Source organism: Pelophylax lessonae, assembly GCF_965119305.1.
Source record: "Pelophylax lessonae genome assembly, chromosome: 6".
Taxonomy (NCBI): Eukaryota; Metazoa; Chordata; class Amphibia; order Anura; family Ranidae; genus Pelophylax; species Pelophylax lessonae.
The window spans coordinates 240056314-240076194 of NC_138773.1; the positions used below are offsets into that span (position 1 = coordinate 240056314).

At 41.1% G+C, this 19881-nt stretch overlaps 1 protein-coding gene across 2 annotated transcripts in view; it reads left to right on the plus strand.

Moving 5' to 3' along the window:
- CCDC141 (coiled-coil domain containing 141) overlaps positions 1 to 19881 on the plus strand; it is a 235591-nt gene that overhangs the window by 178436 nt on the left and 37274 nt on the right. For both annotated transcript variants that reach the window (XM_082261213.1, XM_082261214.1), the window contains exons 15-17: positions 924 to 1112; positions 4236 to 4394; positions 12478 to 12618. In XM_082261213.1, the coding sequence (XP_082117339.1) occupies positions 924 to 1112; positions 4236 to 4394; positions 12478 to 12618 (489 nt within the window). The remainder of the gene's footprint in view (positions 1 to 923; positions 1113 to 4235; positions 4395 to 12477; positions 12619 to 19881) is intronic.

The window sequence follows — 19881 nt, forward strand, 5'->3', positions numbered from 1 at the left end:
CAGACTGTACATGGGGCTTTAGGTTAAGCTTGAGTTGCACATTAACAGCAAAAACCACTTCAATTGAACAGCCTAGAGCCGATCATGGCTGTTAAATGGGAGCACACATGTTTTGACCTTTATAAATAAAGGTCCACGTTTTAATGTGAGCTGCCATTCTGTGTGGCGGTGGTGGACCATTCTCACTACTTGTGGACGTTTCACTATTCCTTGTTATGAGACAATTAAAGGTTACTCCAGAACCCTAAAGAACTATATGTTCTTGACCATATGGTAAAAGGGTTTTGATTGAGCTGAGCAGCCATGTTTTGCCTCAAGGTAGTGGTATCATTTATATCAATACAGTGGATGTTCACGGTGGATTGGATGTGAAGATTACAGTACATGCTAGTTTCAAATTCTTTGGGGGGACTTATTCAAATATATTGATTGGACTCAATAACATAACATAACATAACATAATTCTATATGGATTGGTTTATGATGATATGAAAACCAGTGAAACTTCCACGCTTATTTATAAAATGAATAAATTATAAATATAAATTATAAATATATAAATATGATTTCCTATAAGAATCTCAAAGTTAATTAAATGAAAATGTGGGGTGCTGCTCACATCTACATGCAAGCAAGGTCAGATAAACAATTATCAATAATTATGTTTTGCTCCCTGAAATATATGATCCTGTATAAAACTCACTATACTACACAAAGCTCTATATATATATATATCTATACATACAAAAAAAATATCTATCTATATATATATATATATATACATAAAAATATAATGTGCATAAAAAACAAAATGGATGAGTGTTTTCTATCAGTTGGTTTTGATCTAGCACTTTCCACACCGCCCCCACCTTTTTGAATATGCCCAAATATGTCTTACCTAAAATCTTTACACATCTTGACAGAAACTAAATGATGAAATGGAACAAGCAGTAAAGATCTCAGAACTTCTAACTCGAGAAGGAGCACAAATCAATGAAAAAACAGGCAAGATGAATGAACTTGTCCAGTATCACCAAAGACTAAAGGACAGCATTAAGGAATATGAAGAGATTTTTATCAAAATTGTGACATTTTATAAGATGAAAACAGAGGTGAGTAGACTGCATATCAAAATGCTCCATGACCTGTATGCACTTTTGGGACAATGCTGGTTGCAGGCAGCCGTGCATTACGTCACCTGTCACACACTGTAATGTCATACTAGGGGACAAAAGATCTTTATAGGCAAATTATAATATATCAAAATACTACTATACTACTATACTACGAGCAGCACAGTGACTAAGTGGGTTAGCACTTCTACCTAGCAGCACTAGGGTTGCCGGTTTGAATCCCAACCACGACACTACCTGCCTAGAGCTTCTATGTTTTCCATGTGCCTGCCTAGGTTTCCTTTGTGTACTCCGGTTTCCTCCAACCAAAGACATTCTGGTAAGTTAATTGGCCTTATGTCTAAATTTGCCCTAGTATATGTATGAATGGGAGTTAGGGACCTTAGATTGTAAGCTCCTTGAGGGCAGGGACTGATGTGAATGTACAACATATACTGTATATATGTAAAGCGCTGCATACGTTGATAGCGCTATATATGTACCTGTAATAAATAACAATAACGAAATCACCAATCAATGATTATGCCAGGAATTAGGGGGAACTCAGTATTGTTGATATATGACGTCTGCTCTCTCATTGAACTTGATAAACCTCTGTGTCTTGCATGTTTAAAGTAGGTATTTAAATGGCCATGGCCCCTTAAAAGCCCCAGATCCCCTTTTATATAGTCTTTATGCGATCACCCCTTGCAATCTTAACTGTACACCAATTACTGTTGTCAAAACAACACAGGTTTATTTAAAACTAAACAAAGAGAAACCAATCAGTGCAGTCATATACCAAAACTAATGATAAAAATAAAAATTGCAAGCTGAACACTTATAGGTGAAACTCACAGCACCTCTAATAAAAAAGGATACAAGTTCATAAATAGCGCAGCGCAACAAAGTTCATAAACAATCTTCATAGGAAAAATGGATCATCAGCAAAGGAACAGAAAGAGCCGTGCATCAATAACGTGACACGATAATCATCCAAGTGTATAGGGTGCTCTTTCTCATCAACAAATGCAATCTTCCCCGCTCACCTTTTTAGCATGACCTCCAACTTAACAGGACAGTCATAACACGCTTTTCCCAATAAGGGTAACATATAAGATGGTAATGCCGCTGGTCCGGGCTGGTCAATCCTCAGATGTATAAGATATGCCAAGTGTATGGAAAAACCAGGGGAGGGACAAATAGTGCTCTTTACTAAAATATGCTTAACTAAGAATAGAACGAAAACAAACCTGGAAATCTGGCACTTGTACTTAAGTGCAAAGTAGAGAGCTCTGTAAACAACAATGTTCATAGATTGCACAACAGATAGCCGCAGGTGACATCAGAACTTGTGACTCCTCCTCCTGTACGCCTTACATCAATTGTGGGACTTCTGGGACTTCCTCAGCAGGAATGAAGCCAAGCTGTCAACCCGCATCTACAAATATTCAAATAGCTGTCATGGAAACCAGAATGCCGGCGCTCACTGGAACGACTCGGCGACTGATAAATATAATTTAAAGTCCTAAGCAGCTAAACAATAAGCATATAATATGAAACGAGTATGGCAATTTCATACTTCTCATTTTTCATTATATTGCCTAACCAGAGAGACACTAAGGCCCCCTTGACATGTATACATTGTGGAAACATATTGTACAGAAATGCCCAGCACTCTGATGATATGGTGCATCATAGGGCCATTAATGGCCATAGAATGGCACCCAAATACACAGCACAGTGCAGTAGGTGCTGTCAGATCTATGCTGCAGCACCAGAAAACATACATACCATGTGTTATGGTACACTGCCTTAAAAAAGTCATCTTAAAGCTTGAAATACTGTGTAGATGTGAAAGGGCCCTTACAGTGTTCCTAGGAAGATTTTTATGGCTATAGACGTTTGCACTTACAAAAAACAGTGAAACTATGGCAGTCCTAGAAGAAACGCAGTTAAAGGAGCCTAATGATTAGTTTGTGAGCGCAGGAGACACAGGACAGGACATGCCAAAGCCTGTCCCAGAAAAGCCTACTGCATCCCAGTTTCTACATTATCATATCATAAAATAAATAAATCTTTCCTTCAGATTCCAAGAATAAATAAGCGGTCAATAAAAAGCTAACCAAATTTAAAGAGATTATACATTTTAGAAAAAACTATGTACACAAGGCATAACTTTTGCTGCATATAGCAACAATGATGAATGGCAATCCCCATAAAATAAATTATAACAAAGCATCATTTCTGCCTCAGAAGCTTGATGAAAAAAGCCAGTCTACAACTTTCAGGCCACAGTTAAGTTTTGGGGCAATAACTTAGCTAAAGTACACACAAACAATATTTGCCAGTGGGACTTTAAATCAAGCATAATACAAAAGTCATAAAATATCAATTTGTTGCGAAAGGCTTGGACACATAAATGTATAAAGTACATATAAAACAGTTTGGCATATCAAGCAAATGGATGACATGTAACAATATAAAATTTATATTTTCAAGTAGATGTTTTACATAACCAAGATGATTGCAATATGGGAGAGGAAGGCATCTTGTAACCTGATGCGTTTCATGAATACTTTCACTTCTTCTGGAGTAGATGCCTCCAACATCAGAACCCTATAAAACCAGCTTAGAACTTAATAAAACATGGCGTCTCCAAATGGTGACTGCTGCTCAGTGTCTGACACAGGAGTAGTAAAAGGAGACCAAGACACCCAATGGGAAAACCAATGAGATGGCACAAGAGAGATTATGGCTGTGGTTAAAAAAAAAAACAAAAATACCTAAAATCAACCTAGTGATTGCAAAGATGAGTGATGGTTCTCCAACCAAACAGATCATGATCTCAAAGGAAAAGACTTACTAAACAACGTAGCTGAAAAAGTTCAGGTTCCCTGTCTGGAACTTGTATACAGTCCATAGCTTGCAGATCAGCTGCTTCCATCAAGAGATTCTGAGACATGTATTTTTGTTCCATGACATAATTCCTTTAAAATCTGTAGACAGCCAAATTACCTTAGCAACTGTAAAATGATAGTGGAAATATGTGTTGGCTATCGTCAAACCCAATTTAAAAATGGAAGCATATTATTTTTTTCTGGCTTTTTTATTTTCCAACAGATCAATATTTTGAAGACAGAAATAGAACCTCTGACAGCAGCCCACACTAATGATGACATTCCACTGATTAAGAAGCAGGAGCAGCGAGCGCATATACAGAGTCTATATAAAATCGTTCTTAACTTGGGATCTCAGATCATTTCCACAGTACAACATTCTGTAAGTAAAAATATATTTAGTAATCTGCAATTATGAACTGTGTTAATAAATGTCATGAGAAATTCACTTTTTTTTTTTTTAACCCTGTTATATATTGGTGTTATATATTTATTACATGCAATCGTTATATTAAGTAGAAACCCAGAAAGAGAAACTGGGAGGTACTCCCACCCACACATGATTCACTTGTAAGGGGGTTTGTGAATGGCTATGTAAAGGCGTCAAGAGTCCCTGCTCCACTTCTTCCCATCCAGAACAAACAACCCACCTGCTTGAGGCTTTAACCCTCCATTATCTTGTGCCCTCTCCATGCCTGAGGCCTCCTCAGGATATTCCAAGCTATTAAATTATATATCCCAAAGAAAGATATGTCCATGCAGAAGTGGAATTGCTGTACTTTACTGATGGTAGTTGAAAGATGGAAAATACAGTCACATCACATCAACATGCTATCCAAGGTAATTTGAAAGTACATTGTTAATCACATATAGTGGACGCTCCGCAGCAGTCACATGTGAAAGCAACCAGCAGCAGATATAGCAAGCCATCTTCCCTTGCTCAGTCTCTCCCAGGGTCATTAGTACTCATTTAGAGGTTCTGGTTCACCTTAGGCTGGCTATTCACTGTTCTTTACAGATAGTACCCCTGAGATAGGATCACTGCAGATATCTCTAGCTGAGTACATCTGTCCCAGGTCCTTCAGGGGAATGGCTTCACTCCAGGGAACACTTGGCCTGGCCTAAAAGGCCTTTTGCAACCCACCCTAGCTTCTACCACTGTAAGGGTCAGGAAGTCTACACAGGAAGTCTCTTCTGTATGCAGGTCTACCTCTCCTTGCTCTTCAGCTCTGTCCAGGGCCTTGCTGGCTACATTTGCCGAATGGTGGGGCCTCCCATGCCCCAACTGCGCTATGGCTCCTCCCAACTTGGATTATATGTGGGCAACATTACAAAACTACAGGAGAGCTCTAGTTAAAAGGGACCTAGCACCTGATTATACCTGCTCTCTGTAATCACACTCTTGTCTAGGACAGAGCCACCTAGTGGCAGACTAGCTAACTGTACCTGCTTACCCATTTTAGAATAATGGGCACCACAGACAATGGGATTTGTGTTTAAATTGAAACTAAACTGTATCTGAGCACCACAAACTGAAAACGCTATTAAATTATTTTTTACATTGTAAATCTCAAAGCAAACTCACCCATTCAACCACGTCTCAATGCTTTATTTTGTTGGGAAATCACTTTGAAAAACACCACCCTAGCATTTCTAGCTGCAGCTATCTTGAGTAAGAGCGGATTATGAATGTAGCAAATACTTCCATTAATCTATCTGCCCTCAGCTTAGGCATGCACGGGGATATGCTTAGCTAAGAAAACCCCTTCTCCAGAAAAATAATCAGGAAGACCCCTGGGATGTAGAACATCACTTTGGTCTATTCCAGAAACCAGAAAGGGACTGAAGAAATCTAAAAACAAGTAGATAAAAAATATTTTCCTATCTATTTACTAACAGCATAAGGATTAAAGAGCCTGGGGGGTACTTGGAGGTACTCTGCACATGCTCAGTTTGGTGTGTATTTCTAGAGAGCTTTTGTTTTCTTGGGAGAGTGCATGTGATCATCACAGGGCCAATCAGCACTGTCCAGACAGAGGGCCAGGGGTCCTGCAGCCTCATAGGACAGTTGGAGGAGAATAAAAACTCCTCCTACAAGCTTTACCCGGACTCTGATAGAAGTCATAAGACTGCTTATATATACTGTTGATGAAGAAAGGTATTTAGCAGCTTAAAATTACTAAAACTATTGCATTTCCATGTTCTGTGTGCTGTGAGAGAACAAATATGGTGAATGCAGGGTCCTGGGTTTAGTAATACTTTAAATTCTCTAACACTGTGATTCTCAACCACCGGGCTGCAGTCAGCTGAAGATCCCCTAAACTCCCACAGTGCCACCTAACCTCCCATAGTGGCCTACAGTGCCTCACCTCCCACCAGGCCCCCTGAGAGCCCTTAGTCCACATAGTGCCCCCCAACCTCCCATAGTACCACCCAGCCCCCTACAGTGCCCCCTAGCTTGCTGCAAAACCACTAGTCCCCATAATGCCCCCAACCTCCATAGCACCCCCAAGCTCCTGCAATGTCCTATAGCCTCCCACATTATCCCTGCAAAGCTTCCAACCTTCTGGCTAGACACCTAGCTCCCTCTAAAGATCCCAACCCCCACTTTTTCCCCCTCTATTAGTACAGGGATGAACGATCCTCACTCTCCTTAAAGAGGAACTCACAGGGGACCATAAGACACTATATACAGTGGTGTAGTGGTTAGCACTTTCGCCTAGCAGCAAGAGGGTCGCTGGTTCAAATCCCAACCACGACACTACCTGCCTGGAGTTTGCATGTTCTCCCTGTGCCTGCGTGGGTTTCCTCCGGTTTCCTGCCACACTCCAAAGACAACACTCCAAAGACATGCTGGTAGGTTAATTGGATCCTGTATAAAAAAAAAAAAAAAATTGTCCCTACTATGTATGTATGTATGTGAGTTAGGGACCTTAGATTGTACGCTCCTTGAGGGCAGGGACTGATGTGAATGTATATGTAAAGCGCTGCGTAAATTGACAGCGCTATATAAGTACCTGAAATAAATAAATAAATATACCCTACCCTGCACAATTTATTTTCAGCCAATCTGCTTAGCAATCACCTAACATACTAACTAATGAAGAAAGTTGACTTGCAGCTTCCTTGTTCCATGCTTATGGTGAGGGATTGCATTGTATTTTTTTCTTTTTTTAAATCATTTTTTTATTTATATTTTTATATTTTTCATTCTTTACTATTTTATTCCATACGTATTCATTCACTTATTTTAATGCATGTCCATTTGATGTTTATACATTCATGTTTATACAGTGAAGATGTCAATACCAAGGGGAGTATTTCAATGAAAAGCAGCAACATCAAAGAGAGTAGAAAAATGCTATTTCTTCATAGGAAAGATAGTAATATTATGTACTATTGCAGTACAAGTTGCAGGCAATAGGTGGCTACATAGTACCAGGTCATGTATACAGCTGCTATATTCACTGCTTGAAACTTCTGGTCCACTAACTTTTGGGGAGTTACAATTTCCAACATTTTAAAAGTCTGTGAAATGCAGATACAAAACTCCTATATACCATAGTGCCACGTCTGGATATTTGATGACCAAAATGTTGCTATGTACAATTACACCAAATCTTAATTTTGTCTAAGAGAAACTGGTAGTTAGACTTGTTTTTTTACAGTTTTAGTAGAACTAGAAGAAGAAAATGAATGAACATGTAAATTACAAATAAAGTGACTTTAAACAATATCTTTATTCTCCAAAAATAGTTCATACACATCACCTACTCAATGGCCCTGTAATCTTTTTTACATTAAATTGTTTCTTACTGTGTTTTTCTGCCTCTTTGTAACATTCTCTGTGATTCCCAAACCTCTCCCTTCCCCCCTCACTTCTGTTTGTTGCTCTATGGACACTACACATCCCATCTCATTGTCCATCTCAGGAGCGAGCAAGAGAGTGTGACTAAGTTCTTGCATATAGTGGGATTATGGAGAACAGACACAGCCACCCTTTAGCAAGAAGTCGAATCACAGCAACAAAAAAGAAAAAAACGAGAATTGGAAATTTGGGGGAGGCTGAGAACAGTAGAAGGGATTTTTAAAAATGTTTTTTTAAACCTGGGTTGAGTGTCAGTTTAAAAATCATAGTGTAGAGAAATTGATAGACAAGAAAAAAGGCACAAAATTAATATCTATAACTAAAGTCCAAAGCAGTTAAAATGGTTCTAAGGATGGAAGGTTGTTTTACCTGAATGCATTCTCTGCATTAAGGTTTTGCAGCTCCCTCCCAGATCCCCTTTATATTTTCCTGGGGTTGATCTTGATCCAGCGTTGTACATGGAAGCAGTGGCTCAAGGGGCTCTCTCCCTCCTCATTGGCTCCCACTCCTGTCAACCCCAGCCACAGAGGAGGGTGGGTTGCTATGGGGGCAACTGGGCAGGTGGGACACCAGAAACACCAGCAGGGGACACCAGAAGAGGAGGATCGGGTATGTTCTGTGCAAAACCATTGCACAGAGCATGTACGTATGACAATTGATTTTAGAAAACAAAAACAGCCTTATTAAATATTTTTGTTAAATAAAAATCAAACCTTTAATATCGGTAAAGTGTACCTATGCTTTTTACCACCAAATGCTTTTGCTATGCTTTTTTAACACCAAATGAAATAAATATGGAGTGGTTTTGGATTTCCCCTATTTATTATAAATATGTATTATCTTGTCTATTCCTATAGTTAGCTAGTCTATCTAAGCTCTGATAATATTAATGGTGATGATACAATAACAATGTTAGCTATAAAAATATACTAGAATATTTAAATAATCAAAGATCTCAAAAGTGAGTACACCCGTCACATTTTAGAAAATATTTTATTATATCCTTTTATGTGACAACACTGAAGAAATTACACTTTGCTACAATGTAAAGTAGTGAGTGTACAGAGTAAATTGGCTGTCCCCTCAAAATAACTCGACACACAGCCATTAATGTCTAAACCACTGGCAACAAACGTGAGTACACTCCTAAGTGAAAATGTCCAAATTGGGCCTAATTAGCCATTTTCCCTCCCTGGTGTCATGTGTCTCGTTAGTGTTACAAGGTCTCAGGTCTGAATGGGGAGCAGGTGTGTTAAATTTGGTGTTATCGCTCTCACTTTCTCATAATGGTCACTAGAAGTTCAACATGGCACCTCATGGCAAAGAACTCTCTGAGGATCTGAAAAAAAAGATGTGTTGCTCTACATAAAGGTGGCCTAGGCCAGGGGTGTCCAAACGACGGCCCTCCAGCTGTTCAGGAACTACAATTCCCATCATGCCTAGTTATGTCTGTGAATGTCAGAGATTTGCAATGGGAATCATAGTTCCTGAACAGTTGGAGGGCCATAGTTTAGATACCCCTGGCCTAGGCTATAGGAAGATTGCCAAGACCCTGAAACTGAGCTGCAGCACGGTGGCCAAGAGCATACAGCGGTTTACCAGGACAGGTTCCACTCAGAACAGGCCTGTCCATGGTCAACCAAAGACGTTGAGTGCACGTGCTCAGCGTCATATCCAGGGGTTTTCTATGGGTATTAGACATATGAGTGCTGCCAGCATTGCTGCAGAAGTTGAAGGGGTGGGGAGTCAGCCTGTCAGTGCTTAGACCATACACCGCACACTGCATCAAATTGGTCTGCATGGCTGTCATCCCAGAAGGAAGCCTCTTCTAAAGATGATGCACAAGAAAGCCTGCAAGCAGTTTGGTGTAGACAAGCAGAATAAGGACATGGATTACTGGAACCATGTCCTGTGGTCTGATGAGACCAAGATAAACGTATTTGGTTCAGATGGTGTCAAGCATGTGTGGCGGCAACTAGGTGACGACAACAAAGACTAGTGTGTCTTGCCTACAGTCAAGCATGGTGGTGGGAGTGTTATGGTCAGGGACTGCATGATTGCTGCCGACACTGGGGAGCTACAATTCATTGAGGCAACCATGAATGCCAACATGTACTGTGACATACTGAAGCAAAGCATGATCCCCCTCCTTCTAGAAGACTGGGCCGAAGGGCAGTAATCCAACATGATAACAACATCAAACACACCTCCAAGACGACCACTGCTTTACTAAAGAAGCTGAGGGTAAAGGGGATGGACTGGCCAAACATGTCTTCAGACCTAAACCCTATTGAGCATCTGTGGGACATCCTCAAACAGAAGGTGAAGGAGCGCAAGGTTTCTAACATCCACCAGCTCTGTGATGTTGTCATGGAGGAGTGGAAGAGGACTCTAGTGGCAACCTGTGAAGCTCTGGTGAACTCCATGGCCAAGACAATTTAGGCAGTGCTGGAAAATAATGGTGACCACACAAAATATTGACACTTTGGCCCAATTTGGACATTTTGACTTAGGGGTGTACTCATATTTGTTGCCAGAGTTTTAGACAATAATGGCTGTGTGTTGAGTTATTTTGAGGGGACAGCAAATTTACACTGTTATACAAGCTGTACACTCACTACTTTACATTGTAGCAAAGTGTCATTTCTTCAGTGTTGTCACATGAAAAGATATAATAAAATAAAAAAATTACAAAAATGTGAGGGGTGTACTCACCTTTGTGAGATACTGTATTTATAAACAAAGTAGAAATGCTAACATAAAACACTAAAATAATACTACAGAGCATATAAAACACAAAAACATAGATGATACTTTACGTATGGTCAGCCTCAAGATGCTGTGTCTCGGCTGAGCTGAATGGAAAAAAGGAAGAACTCAGACACCACCCACACAAACACCCTGTGCCTGCCTGTCTAGTCCTCTGTCCAATGAAACTCCATAAGAGGCCATCCTTCCTAATCACCAGAAAGTATATTTTTCCCCCAATCATCATGCTGTGGTCTCCAGAAGAGCCTTGATATTATTTTTGTTAAACAAAAATGTAACCTTTATTATAGGTAAAGTGCACCTATGCTTTTTTTTTTTTTTTTTTAACCTTTTTTGTTCTTCTTTGGTAAGAGTAGGAATAGTTGAAACCCCTAGCAGTTTTTGCTTTTGCTTTTTTTAATAGCTGTATTAATTTTTTTGTCTTGGTAACCATTGTGAGCAGGACAGCAGGTGATAGGAAATGGGAAATTTTACAATTATCACTACAATAGAAGATACACTCTCTCAGAATAACCCACACCTCAGTTTAGCAGATTGCGCCAAGTCAAGCCATGCATTCTGATTTTTTTTGTAACAATGGGTAGTCACACAATTAGTTTCAGATGGGTAACTGAGGGGTACCACATAAGAGATTTAAAGCAGCTGGTCTCATGACCAAATGAAATTTAGTTAAAATTATTGTTGTGGAAACAGCAACAGCATACCTCCAACTTTCTGAGATGGTAACGAGGGACACCTATTAGCAAAAGTATGTAGGCATGAGACCAGGGGCAGACTGGCAACTTTCGGCCCAGGGGGCAAGTACAAACCAGAGGCCCATGCTGCAGTGACCCAGCCCCCTCCCACTCTCCCTCTTCCCATCCTCCTCCTGACCTCCATTCCAAGCTGAAGCCCTGCTCCAGGTACTCTCTACTCACCGGCTGAATCTGAGTTCCCGACCTGGCTAGCAGGGGGTGTTTGGGGGGGAGCTGAGAGGCTCGGTCAGAACTGGCCAGGGGAGAAAAGTCTCCAGTGGGGCATGGAACCGGCCTCTGCTCAGACACAGTTTACACCATCCATGCAAGGGAAGGGGGGGGGGAGGCCTGCGCTCTGTCCTTGTCTTCAATCCACACTCAGTAGGTCAGTGAGAGGGACTTTTTACTTCTCTTTACCAGAAATCCTTTAGGCATGTCTTTGGCAGAAGCAGTGAAGCCTTTCTACAGGGCATCAGAGCGGCCCAGGGGGCAATTGCCCCTCTGCTCCCTGGCCCAGTCCTCCCCTGCATGAGACACACGCTTTGCCACACCCCCTTAGAGGAGAATTATACAAAAATGAATAGGTAAACCCACAAGGGTTTTTTTATCACTACTATTCCTTGCTGGCTTTTGGAATTTACAAATGCACTAATTTAGAAAGTGGATGAAAGGTTTAGCACCAGGAAAATACTATCACATATCTGCCAGGGGAAAAAAAGGGGGAGGGAGGAAGGGGAGGGAGTAGCAGGTAAAATCTGGAAGGATATGGGAGACGCTGTAGAATCAACATATTGGGGGAATAGAAGGCAGAAGGAAAAAGGGAGGAGCATTTATATTGGAGAAAAAGTTAAAATACCTCAAACATTTTATTGCAAATGTGGTGGAAATAAACACATTTTTTTTTTAGGTTAGCTAATGATATTCCAATATAAATGGAAAAAAATACATGTCTCTAAATATAGAGCTTTAGTTACTATTTTTAGATAAGTGTTCATTCTCCGTTGCCAAAGCAGCCTTCTGCGTTCAGTACTTTCATGATTAGATCTAACATGATCAGTTTTTCACACTTCTGTTGTGTGGTTTCCTTTTTCTAGAAGCACATTACTATACCGCTAAATGATCTTCAGCAGCAGCTCGATAACCTGGAACGTGAGAGCGGGATGTGGAATGTGGAAAAGAAGGAGGAAAAAGTATCAAGCAGTCCTAACGCAACATCCATGGAAGATGTAAATGAAGTAAGATGAGAGATAACCGTTTTAATGATCTCATTCAACTAGTAAATAGCAAAGGAAAAGAAAATAAACTTCTACTTAATAGGAGATTTTACTGTTGCAATACTATGTGGCTTAACCCTTTGTTACACAGGAACATACATTTAAAGTGCATCTTTCCTCTCCAACCACAGGTTGTCCTGGCGCATACAAATATTAATATCTCCAAATCCTATTTTTACTTATTTAGGTATTGTTGTGTGCAAGGTTTTTTTCTTAGAGAATAAGTGCAGGTAATCCCCTGTTCCGAATCACCTCTTGTCACCACCCCCTACCCACTTCTGAGCACTGCCCCTTGGTTCGACCCCCTACCAACCTCCCAGCTCCCAGCATTATTTTGTAGTGCTAAGTCATTTGTAGGGAATTTGTCAATGATAACAAGAAAAGCAGTAAATTAGATCCCCTGCAGCCAGCAACAATACAACCCCCAGCAACAATAGACCCCCCAAGCAACAATAGATCCACACTAGCAACAATAGACCCCGGTAACAAAATCCCCCTCCAGCAACAATAGATTGACCCCAGCAGCAATGGACCCTGGTCAGCAACAATAGCTCTACCAGCAGTCAGCATTAGGATGCCCAAAAGCAGCCAGCAACAATAGACCTTTCCCTCAACAGTATATTTCTCCCAGTAACAACAGATACCCCAGTAACAATAGAACCCCCTTATAAAATACCCCTAGCAACAATAGATCACTCCCAGCAATAATAGACCCCCATAACAAAATATGCCCAGCTATAGACCCACCCAGCAACAATAGATCACCCCCAGCAACAATAGAATCATGCATAACAAAATCCCTCCAGCAACAATAGACCCCTTCCAGCAACAATAGATCTCCTAGCAGGCAGCATCAATATGCTCATAAGCAGCCAGCAACAACAGATTTCCTCTTAGTCAAAAGTAGATCCGCCAAAAGGTATCTGACCCTCCAGCAACCAAGGATCCCTCATCCCTCTGCTGGAGGTGTCGGAACTGTGTTCCCCCATGTCCCCACTAAAAGAAAGCCTTGGTTGTGTGTACCTTTTCTGTAGCTCCACTTTCTGATTTCTCAAGACACTGGGGACGTAGCCCAGACCTTAGAGATGTACGTTGGGAAGACTACATTGGCAGTGCCTTCCAGGGAGCTCTCATGATATTTTGTACAAGCAGGAGCTCCTGCAAGATCTGACCCTCATGTCATCAGTGGGCCACACCGAGAAGCAGAAAAAAAGCTGCAACAGAGGACATTTTTTTTTCTTTAAATTAGAGCAGAATTGGAAGAGCAAGCAGAACAGAGCAGTAGGAATATGGCAACAGGGGGCAGGGGGGCAGTAAAACTAGGTGATTTTGCACTTGTTTTATGACCCCTAAGCGCCCCACCTGAACACAGACATACAGCCACTCAAGGCTGTACACATGTGGCAAAAATGAAACTGTAATTCACATTTGGCTGCTGTTACTCCCACAAAATGCAAACGCAGTGCCACAACCCTATGCAATGCATTTTATTGTAAATCGGTGGTGCAGCATTTACAGGGTTTAATCAAACGCAACTGGAAAGTGATCCTCCAAAGATTGCTTTTCAGGGGAATGACAAGGACTGTTGCACATGTGAAATAGCCCAAAGGGATGGAATCTCAGCTAACATTTTTCGTCAGTGGTGACCTCCAGGGAATTGAATAAATATATATGCAATAACTAATTACTGAGGGTGTAGATCGTGTATAAAAATAAATGCTTTGAAAAAAACACCAAACAAATCTCCTGCGCTTGAAAGGTGGGTCCCAGAGGTGCTAAGCTGAAAAGCGTTTGTCCTGGCTAATTCGGATGAATGCCGCCTTGCACTCGCCTAGTGCATTATCCTTAGGAGCAATATATTTAATAGATAAAGGAATGGTACTCGAAAACAAATGTTTGGTACAGGCATATCACATGGAGGACTGTAGCGTCCACCGTATCTCGTCATGGATGAATGCACGTCCACAGGTATGGCTGACGCAATTCGAGGTCCGGCCTCTAAATGCAAATGTATTTTCATGTACATATAGTCTTTTAAACTGCTGAGTATGCAAAGCAAGCAGTAGGAGCTGATAATTCGATTCCGATAAGTAAGAACAAAAACATAAAAAAACTCTTAGGCCCCTTTCACACTTGTGCGACTTGTCCCGCGATTTTGGACTGCAAAATCGCATGACAAGTCGTTTTCCATTATTTTCAGTGAGCCCCATTCATATCAGTGCGTTTTGAAGTCGCACTGACTTCAAAGTAGTTCCTGGTCTACTTTGCCACGATTTGATTGCGTTTTGAGCCATAGCCATTGCTTTCAAAATCGCGTCAAAATCGCGGCAAAGTCGCGTCAAAATCCCGCCGCAAAATCTCGGTAAAATTGTGTCGCATAAGTGTGAAAGGGGCCTTATCAGTAAAATGCACACATATACACGTACTGTACATTACTTTAATTACAAAGGAAAACAGAGAAATAAACTTATGGGAGAAATTTGGCAGAAAATTGCCCCGTTTGTGCCCCGAATTAGAAAATCTCCCCTTGCGAATGCCTTAGGTTTAGTTTACACAAGCGGCAGAGGGGCTATAAAAAATGGCAGTTGATCCTTGCTTTTAGCGTCCCACAGCTACCCACCCTGGATAGCCAAAGGGGTATATACACATGCTGCAGCAAATTGAACTGCCTGCCAAGCTAGTCCAGTGAAGTAAACTGGACCAAACCACAATGACACAATATTCAAGTGCAAAATTTGGCCAAAATATAAACAGGCATTCAGAAGGAAGCAATATCGCCTCCTGAACACTCAGAAACCGCTACTCTACCACCCCCTGAAAAGCGTCCATCAGGGGTCGCTTTCTAGAAGGTCGGTAGAGACTGATGCCCATGTAAATGAGGACTACAAATATCTGCAGGGCTTATTATTGCTGTTTAAAATTTTGGAAAAAAAGGTTCTATAATTTTAGTGTTCAATATAAGTAGCAGTTTGTTTTTGCTTTGACAGGCCATTTGGAGTCACCCTATTACACAGAAATAGTTCACAAACCCAGGAACATAGTTCACAGCAGCTGTCTGTGACACTTTTAGCGACAACTGTCACATTTGCCCATCCCCCCTCCCTCCCCCTGATGTCTGAATATACAATAAGTGTCACCAATGGAGGGCTCTTCTACACTACAAAAGATGCTGATCACAGCTGCCTTGAAGCCTCACGACAAGCCACAGTTCCTTTTCACAGAAGGTTGAACTAAAAATGCTGCTACATAGGCAGATCTCTTAGGACCACAAACCAAAGAGAAGTGATTTACTACGCAAATTGATATTCTTTAAGTTCTGGGAATAAGGTGAAGCAACATGGAAATGTATCCTCATCCTCAAAAGAACACCCAGTCACTTTACCTCGTTCACTAAGTTATGTTAAAATTCACTTTGTAAAGTGGACATGCTAAACTCCTCCAGTACATTAACCCCACTGAAAGTTGAATTTACAGACTTTTTTAGGTTATTAAATCTACATGTGGATGTAATCGCTTCATTAGTATTATTACCAAGTGTTTTAAAGTTTCTCTGTATGGTATAGCTTAGGACTTGCCATATTCAGGCTGTGCTTTCTATTTACAAAGATGGGTGCCAACCTACCAATCTTGACACTAGTAACAACTCATCAGGACAGGTTTGCTATACAGGGCTTAAAGTGGACTTCCGGCCTATTTTGCAACTTTAGTGATTCCTGGAGTGCTCGCTATGCTGATCAACAATTGGGCATTTTCAATTTTTTTTCGGGGGTCCCTTACCTTATTTTCAGGGCATTTTTGATTGTACTTCCTCCTTCTCCCCCCTCTGTGGCCACGGCCACCGACATCACTTCCGCCTTAGCATTGCATCCTGGGAGCTGTTTGTCATCACTCCCAGGAGGCTGGAATCAGGAAGAACTCCCAGAACACTCCCTGGAATCAGGGAGAAGGACACAGCAGATTACACTGCGGCTTCAGATGCCAGCGTCTAAGATGGCCGCGCCCAGACATCGTTTTTAAAAGTAAGATTTTGACTAAAATCCAATTACGTACACCTTGTAAGTATGAGAATAGCAGTTCTGTAAAGGGCGATGGATTAGTATTATAGGGGTATTTTTAGTTAGAAAAGGTATTTGAGGCCGTAACTCCGCTTTAACAAGGTTGAGAAATACTCACATGTCACTTGATTGGCTGGAGGAGTGAGATTTGGTTCCTTCATTGGTGACTTATATTCTGCAGCATTTTTGACAGTGAGGATGTGATGCTTCTCCCTAGTAATCCTGTTGACCCCCTCCTATCCAACATAGGTTTGAAAAATTGAATTTGATTGAAAAATCTAATTTTTTGCCAAAGGCATGACATTGTGACAGCTGCTGGAGGTACAACGGAAGGTTCCTCCATCTGCGTTGTATAACATGCGTGCTGTATAGTATAAAAGTCTAACCATGTATGGCCAGCTTTACCCAGATTGGCTGAATAATTCTATAGGTAACAAGTCTCATCCACAGAAGGACTGACTACACTGTCCAATATACACATAACTACTCAAAGAAGGACTTAAAAACATGGATATAAATTACAGACATGAACATGCAAAACCACATGTATGTATATAAATAAAATTCACTTAAAAGTTTCTTTAACCACTTGACCACCGGAAGAAGATATTTATAAATATCTTAATGGGGATCTCAGCTTAGAAGAAAAGCTGTTCATTCGAAGGAATTGCATGAGGACTCGAGGACATACAATGCGATTAGAGGAGAAGCGTTTTAACCTCAGGCAACGTGGGGGGTTCTTTACTGTTAGGGCTACAAGATTGTGGAATTGTCTACCACAAGAGGTGGTTTCTGCGGGTAGTATGGTGACTTTCAAAAGACTCTTAGACTTACATCTCAAGGATCAGGAGATTGAGGGCTATGTTAGATGATTACAGTCACACACACCTACACAGGTTGAACTGGATGGACTATTGTCTTTATTCAACCTCGCCTACTATGTAACTATGTAACTATGTAAGATTAAAGTAAATTTTACAATACAATAGTAATTCAAGGCAAACAAAGATTATCACACATTGCATTCTCTACATCTTTTCTCCTATACTTTGAACATAAAAGAATATGTAACATATGAAATAGGTTACAAAAGTGCGCTAATATAAAACAAGAGAACAAAAATGTCCATATGTGTGAAATCAAAATGAATCAACAATTTGAAATAAAGTCTTTTTCATCCAGAAGAAAGTGTTCCCAACGTGATATTGCAGGAAAACCAACTGATGAATGATGGGTGTTGAGGAATGAGTGATGAGGGGTGAGTGAGTTAACCTCTTCCCAAAAAACAATCCATAAACGTGACTTGAAACAAAAATACAATTTTGTGATGACACCCGGTGATGTGAGTGGAGCGTATACTGTGGTACCAGGGAATCCAATTGGTCAGGCAGATAAGATAGAATCTCAAATGGGATGGATCGCCAACTTCCCGGTTAGGGGGATCTATAGACTTCCAGGGGTGAATACTCAATATGGTCACGGTCGCCTGCAGTGCGATCGGGGACATGTAGCAGCACTACAGTGGAAACGCATCGGGGGGAGCCAGCCTTGCTGCTACATGTCCCGGATCGCACTGCAGGCGACCGTGACCATATCGAGTATATGCTGTTTACCGTTTTGGATCTTGTAAGTGTTTTTTCACCATATTTTATTAATAAACTTGGAGGTAATGCACTATTAGTCCCTTCTTCTCTTTGGTGGGGTCTCCCTGTTGGCATCCTCACCCCTGGAAGCCTATAGATCCCCCTAACCGGGAAGTTGATGATCCATCCATCCCATTTGAGATTCCATCTTATCTGGCTGACCAATTGGATTCCCTGGTACCACAGTATACGCTCCAATCTCTCTCAAATGTGGTAAGAGTCCACTCACATCACCGGGTGTCATCACAAAATTGTTTCGTTTATGGATTGTTTTTTGGGAAGAGGTTAACTCACTCACCCCTCATCACATATTATTCAACACCCATCATTCATCAGTTTGTTTTCCTGCAATATCACGTTGGGAACACTTTCTTCTGGTTGAAAAAGACTTTATTTCAAATTGTTGATTCATTTTGATTTCACACATATGGACATTTTTGTTCTCTTGTTTTATATTTGCGCACTTTTGTAACCTATTTCATATGTTACATATTCTTTTGCATTCATAATTATTCACAGTGCTGCTTTTACACCTAGTCACATTGGTTCGCGCACCTTCTTTTTCCATATACTTTGAACATACCAGGCTGCTGTAGGCACAGAGAAATGGGCACTTCATTAACACATAACTACATTGCATCTGAGCACCACAAACCAAAAACTCTGTGTAATTAATTTTTATAATGCAAAGCAAACTCGCACATCCATCCATGTATCCATATGATTAATAATTCAAGAAATAAAAATAGTCAATGTTGATGGAGAGAGTAAAGTTTTGCTGTAATGTCAGGCTATTGCACAGTTATTCTCTTAGGAGCTAGACTCTTAAGCACAAATTGAATGCTGCCTGACATTTCACTGACCAATAGGAATGTAGAAGAGGCGGGGAGTAGGATTTCAAGATTCAGCACAGAAAGTGTTGGCTAGTTGACTGCCGGTATGGTTTGCTATTTGGCAGTAATTACACACTTTTGGAGTAGGATGGACAGGAAAAGAAAACACTTAGGGCTCTTTCACACAGGCGGACCATTCAGATCCACCTGTCCGTTTTTTTGGCAGATCTGAACGGTCCCCCCATGCATCCCTATCGGGCATCGGATGTCAGCGCAGACATGTCTACTGACATCCGATCCGTAAAAATCTGGATGGATGGAAACCCTATTTTCCATCCGTCCAGCGGATCGGATGAGAACGGAATGCCGGTCCGTTCCCATCCGATTCCCCCATAGAGATGCATGGGGAACTGACAGCTGTGTCTCTGCACACAGGGCGGAGAACAGCTGTCATCCTCCTGCTCAGCGGGAGTTCCTCTAAATCCTGAACTTGTGGGACCTTCCTTACGTTACCAGATAAGTCACTCTACAATCTAAGCATGCTTGAGCACCTTTGCTTGATACCACTTCCTTGCATGGTAGATCAAACCATATATCAGGGACATTATGGGCTTCCCAGGGTAATATTCCCATGTGAACCCACAATTCACTAGGACGACCATACTAACCCAGGCCTGGCTGATATTTCCCCTC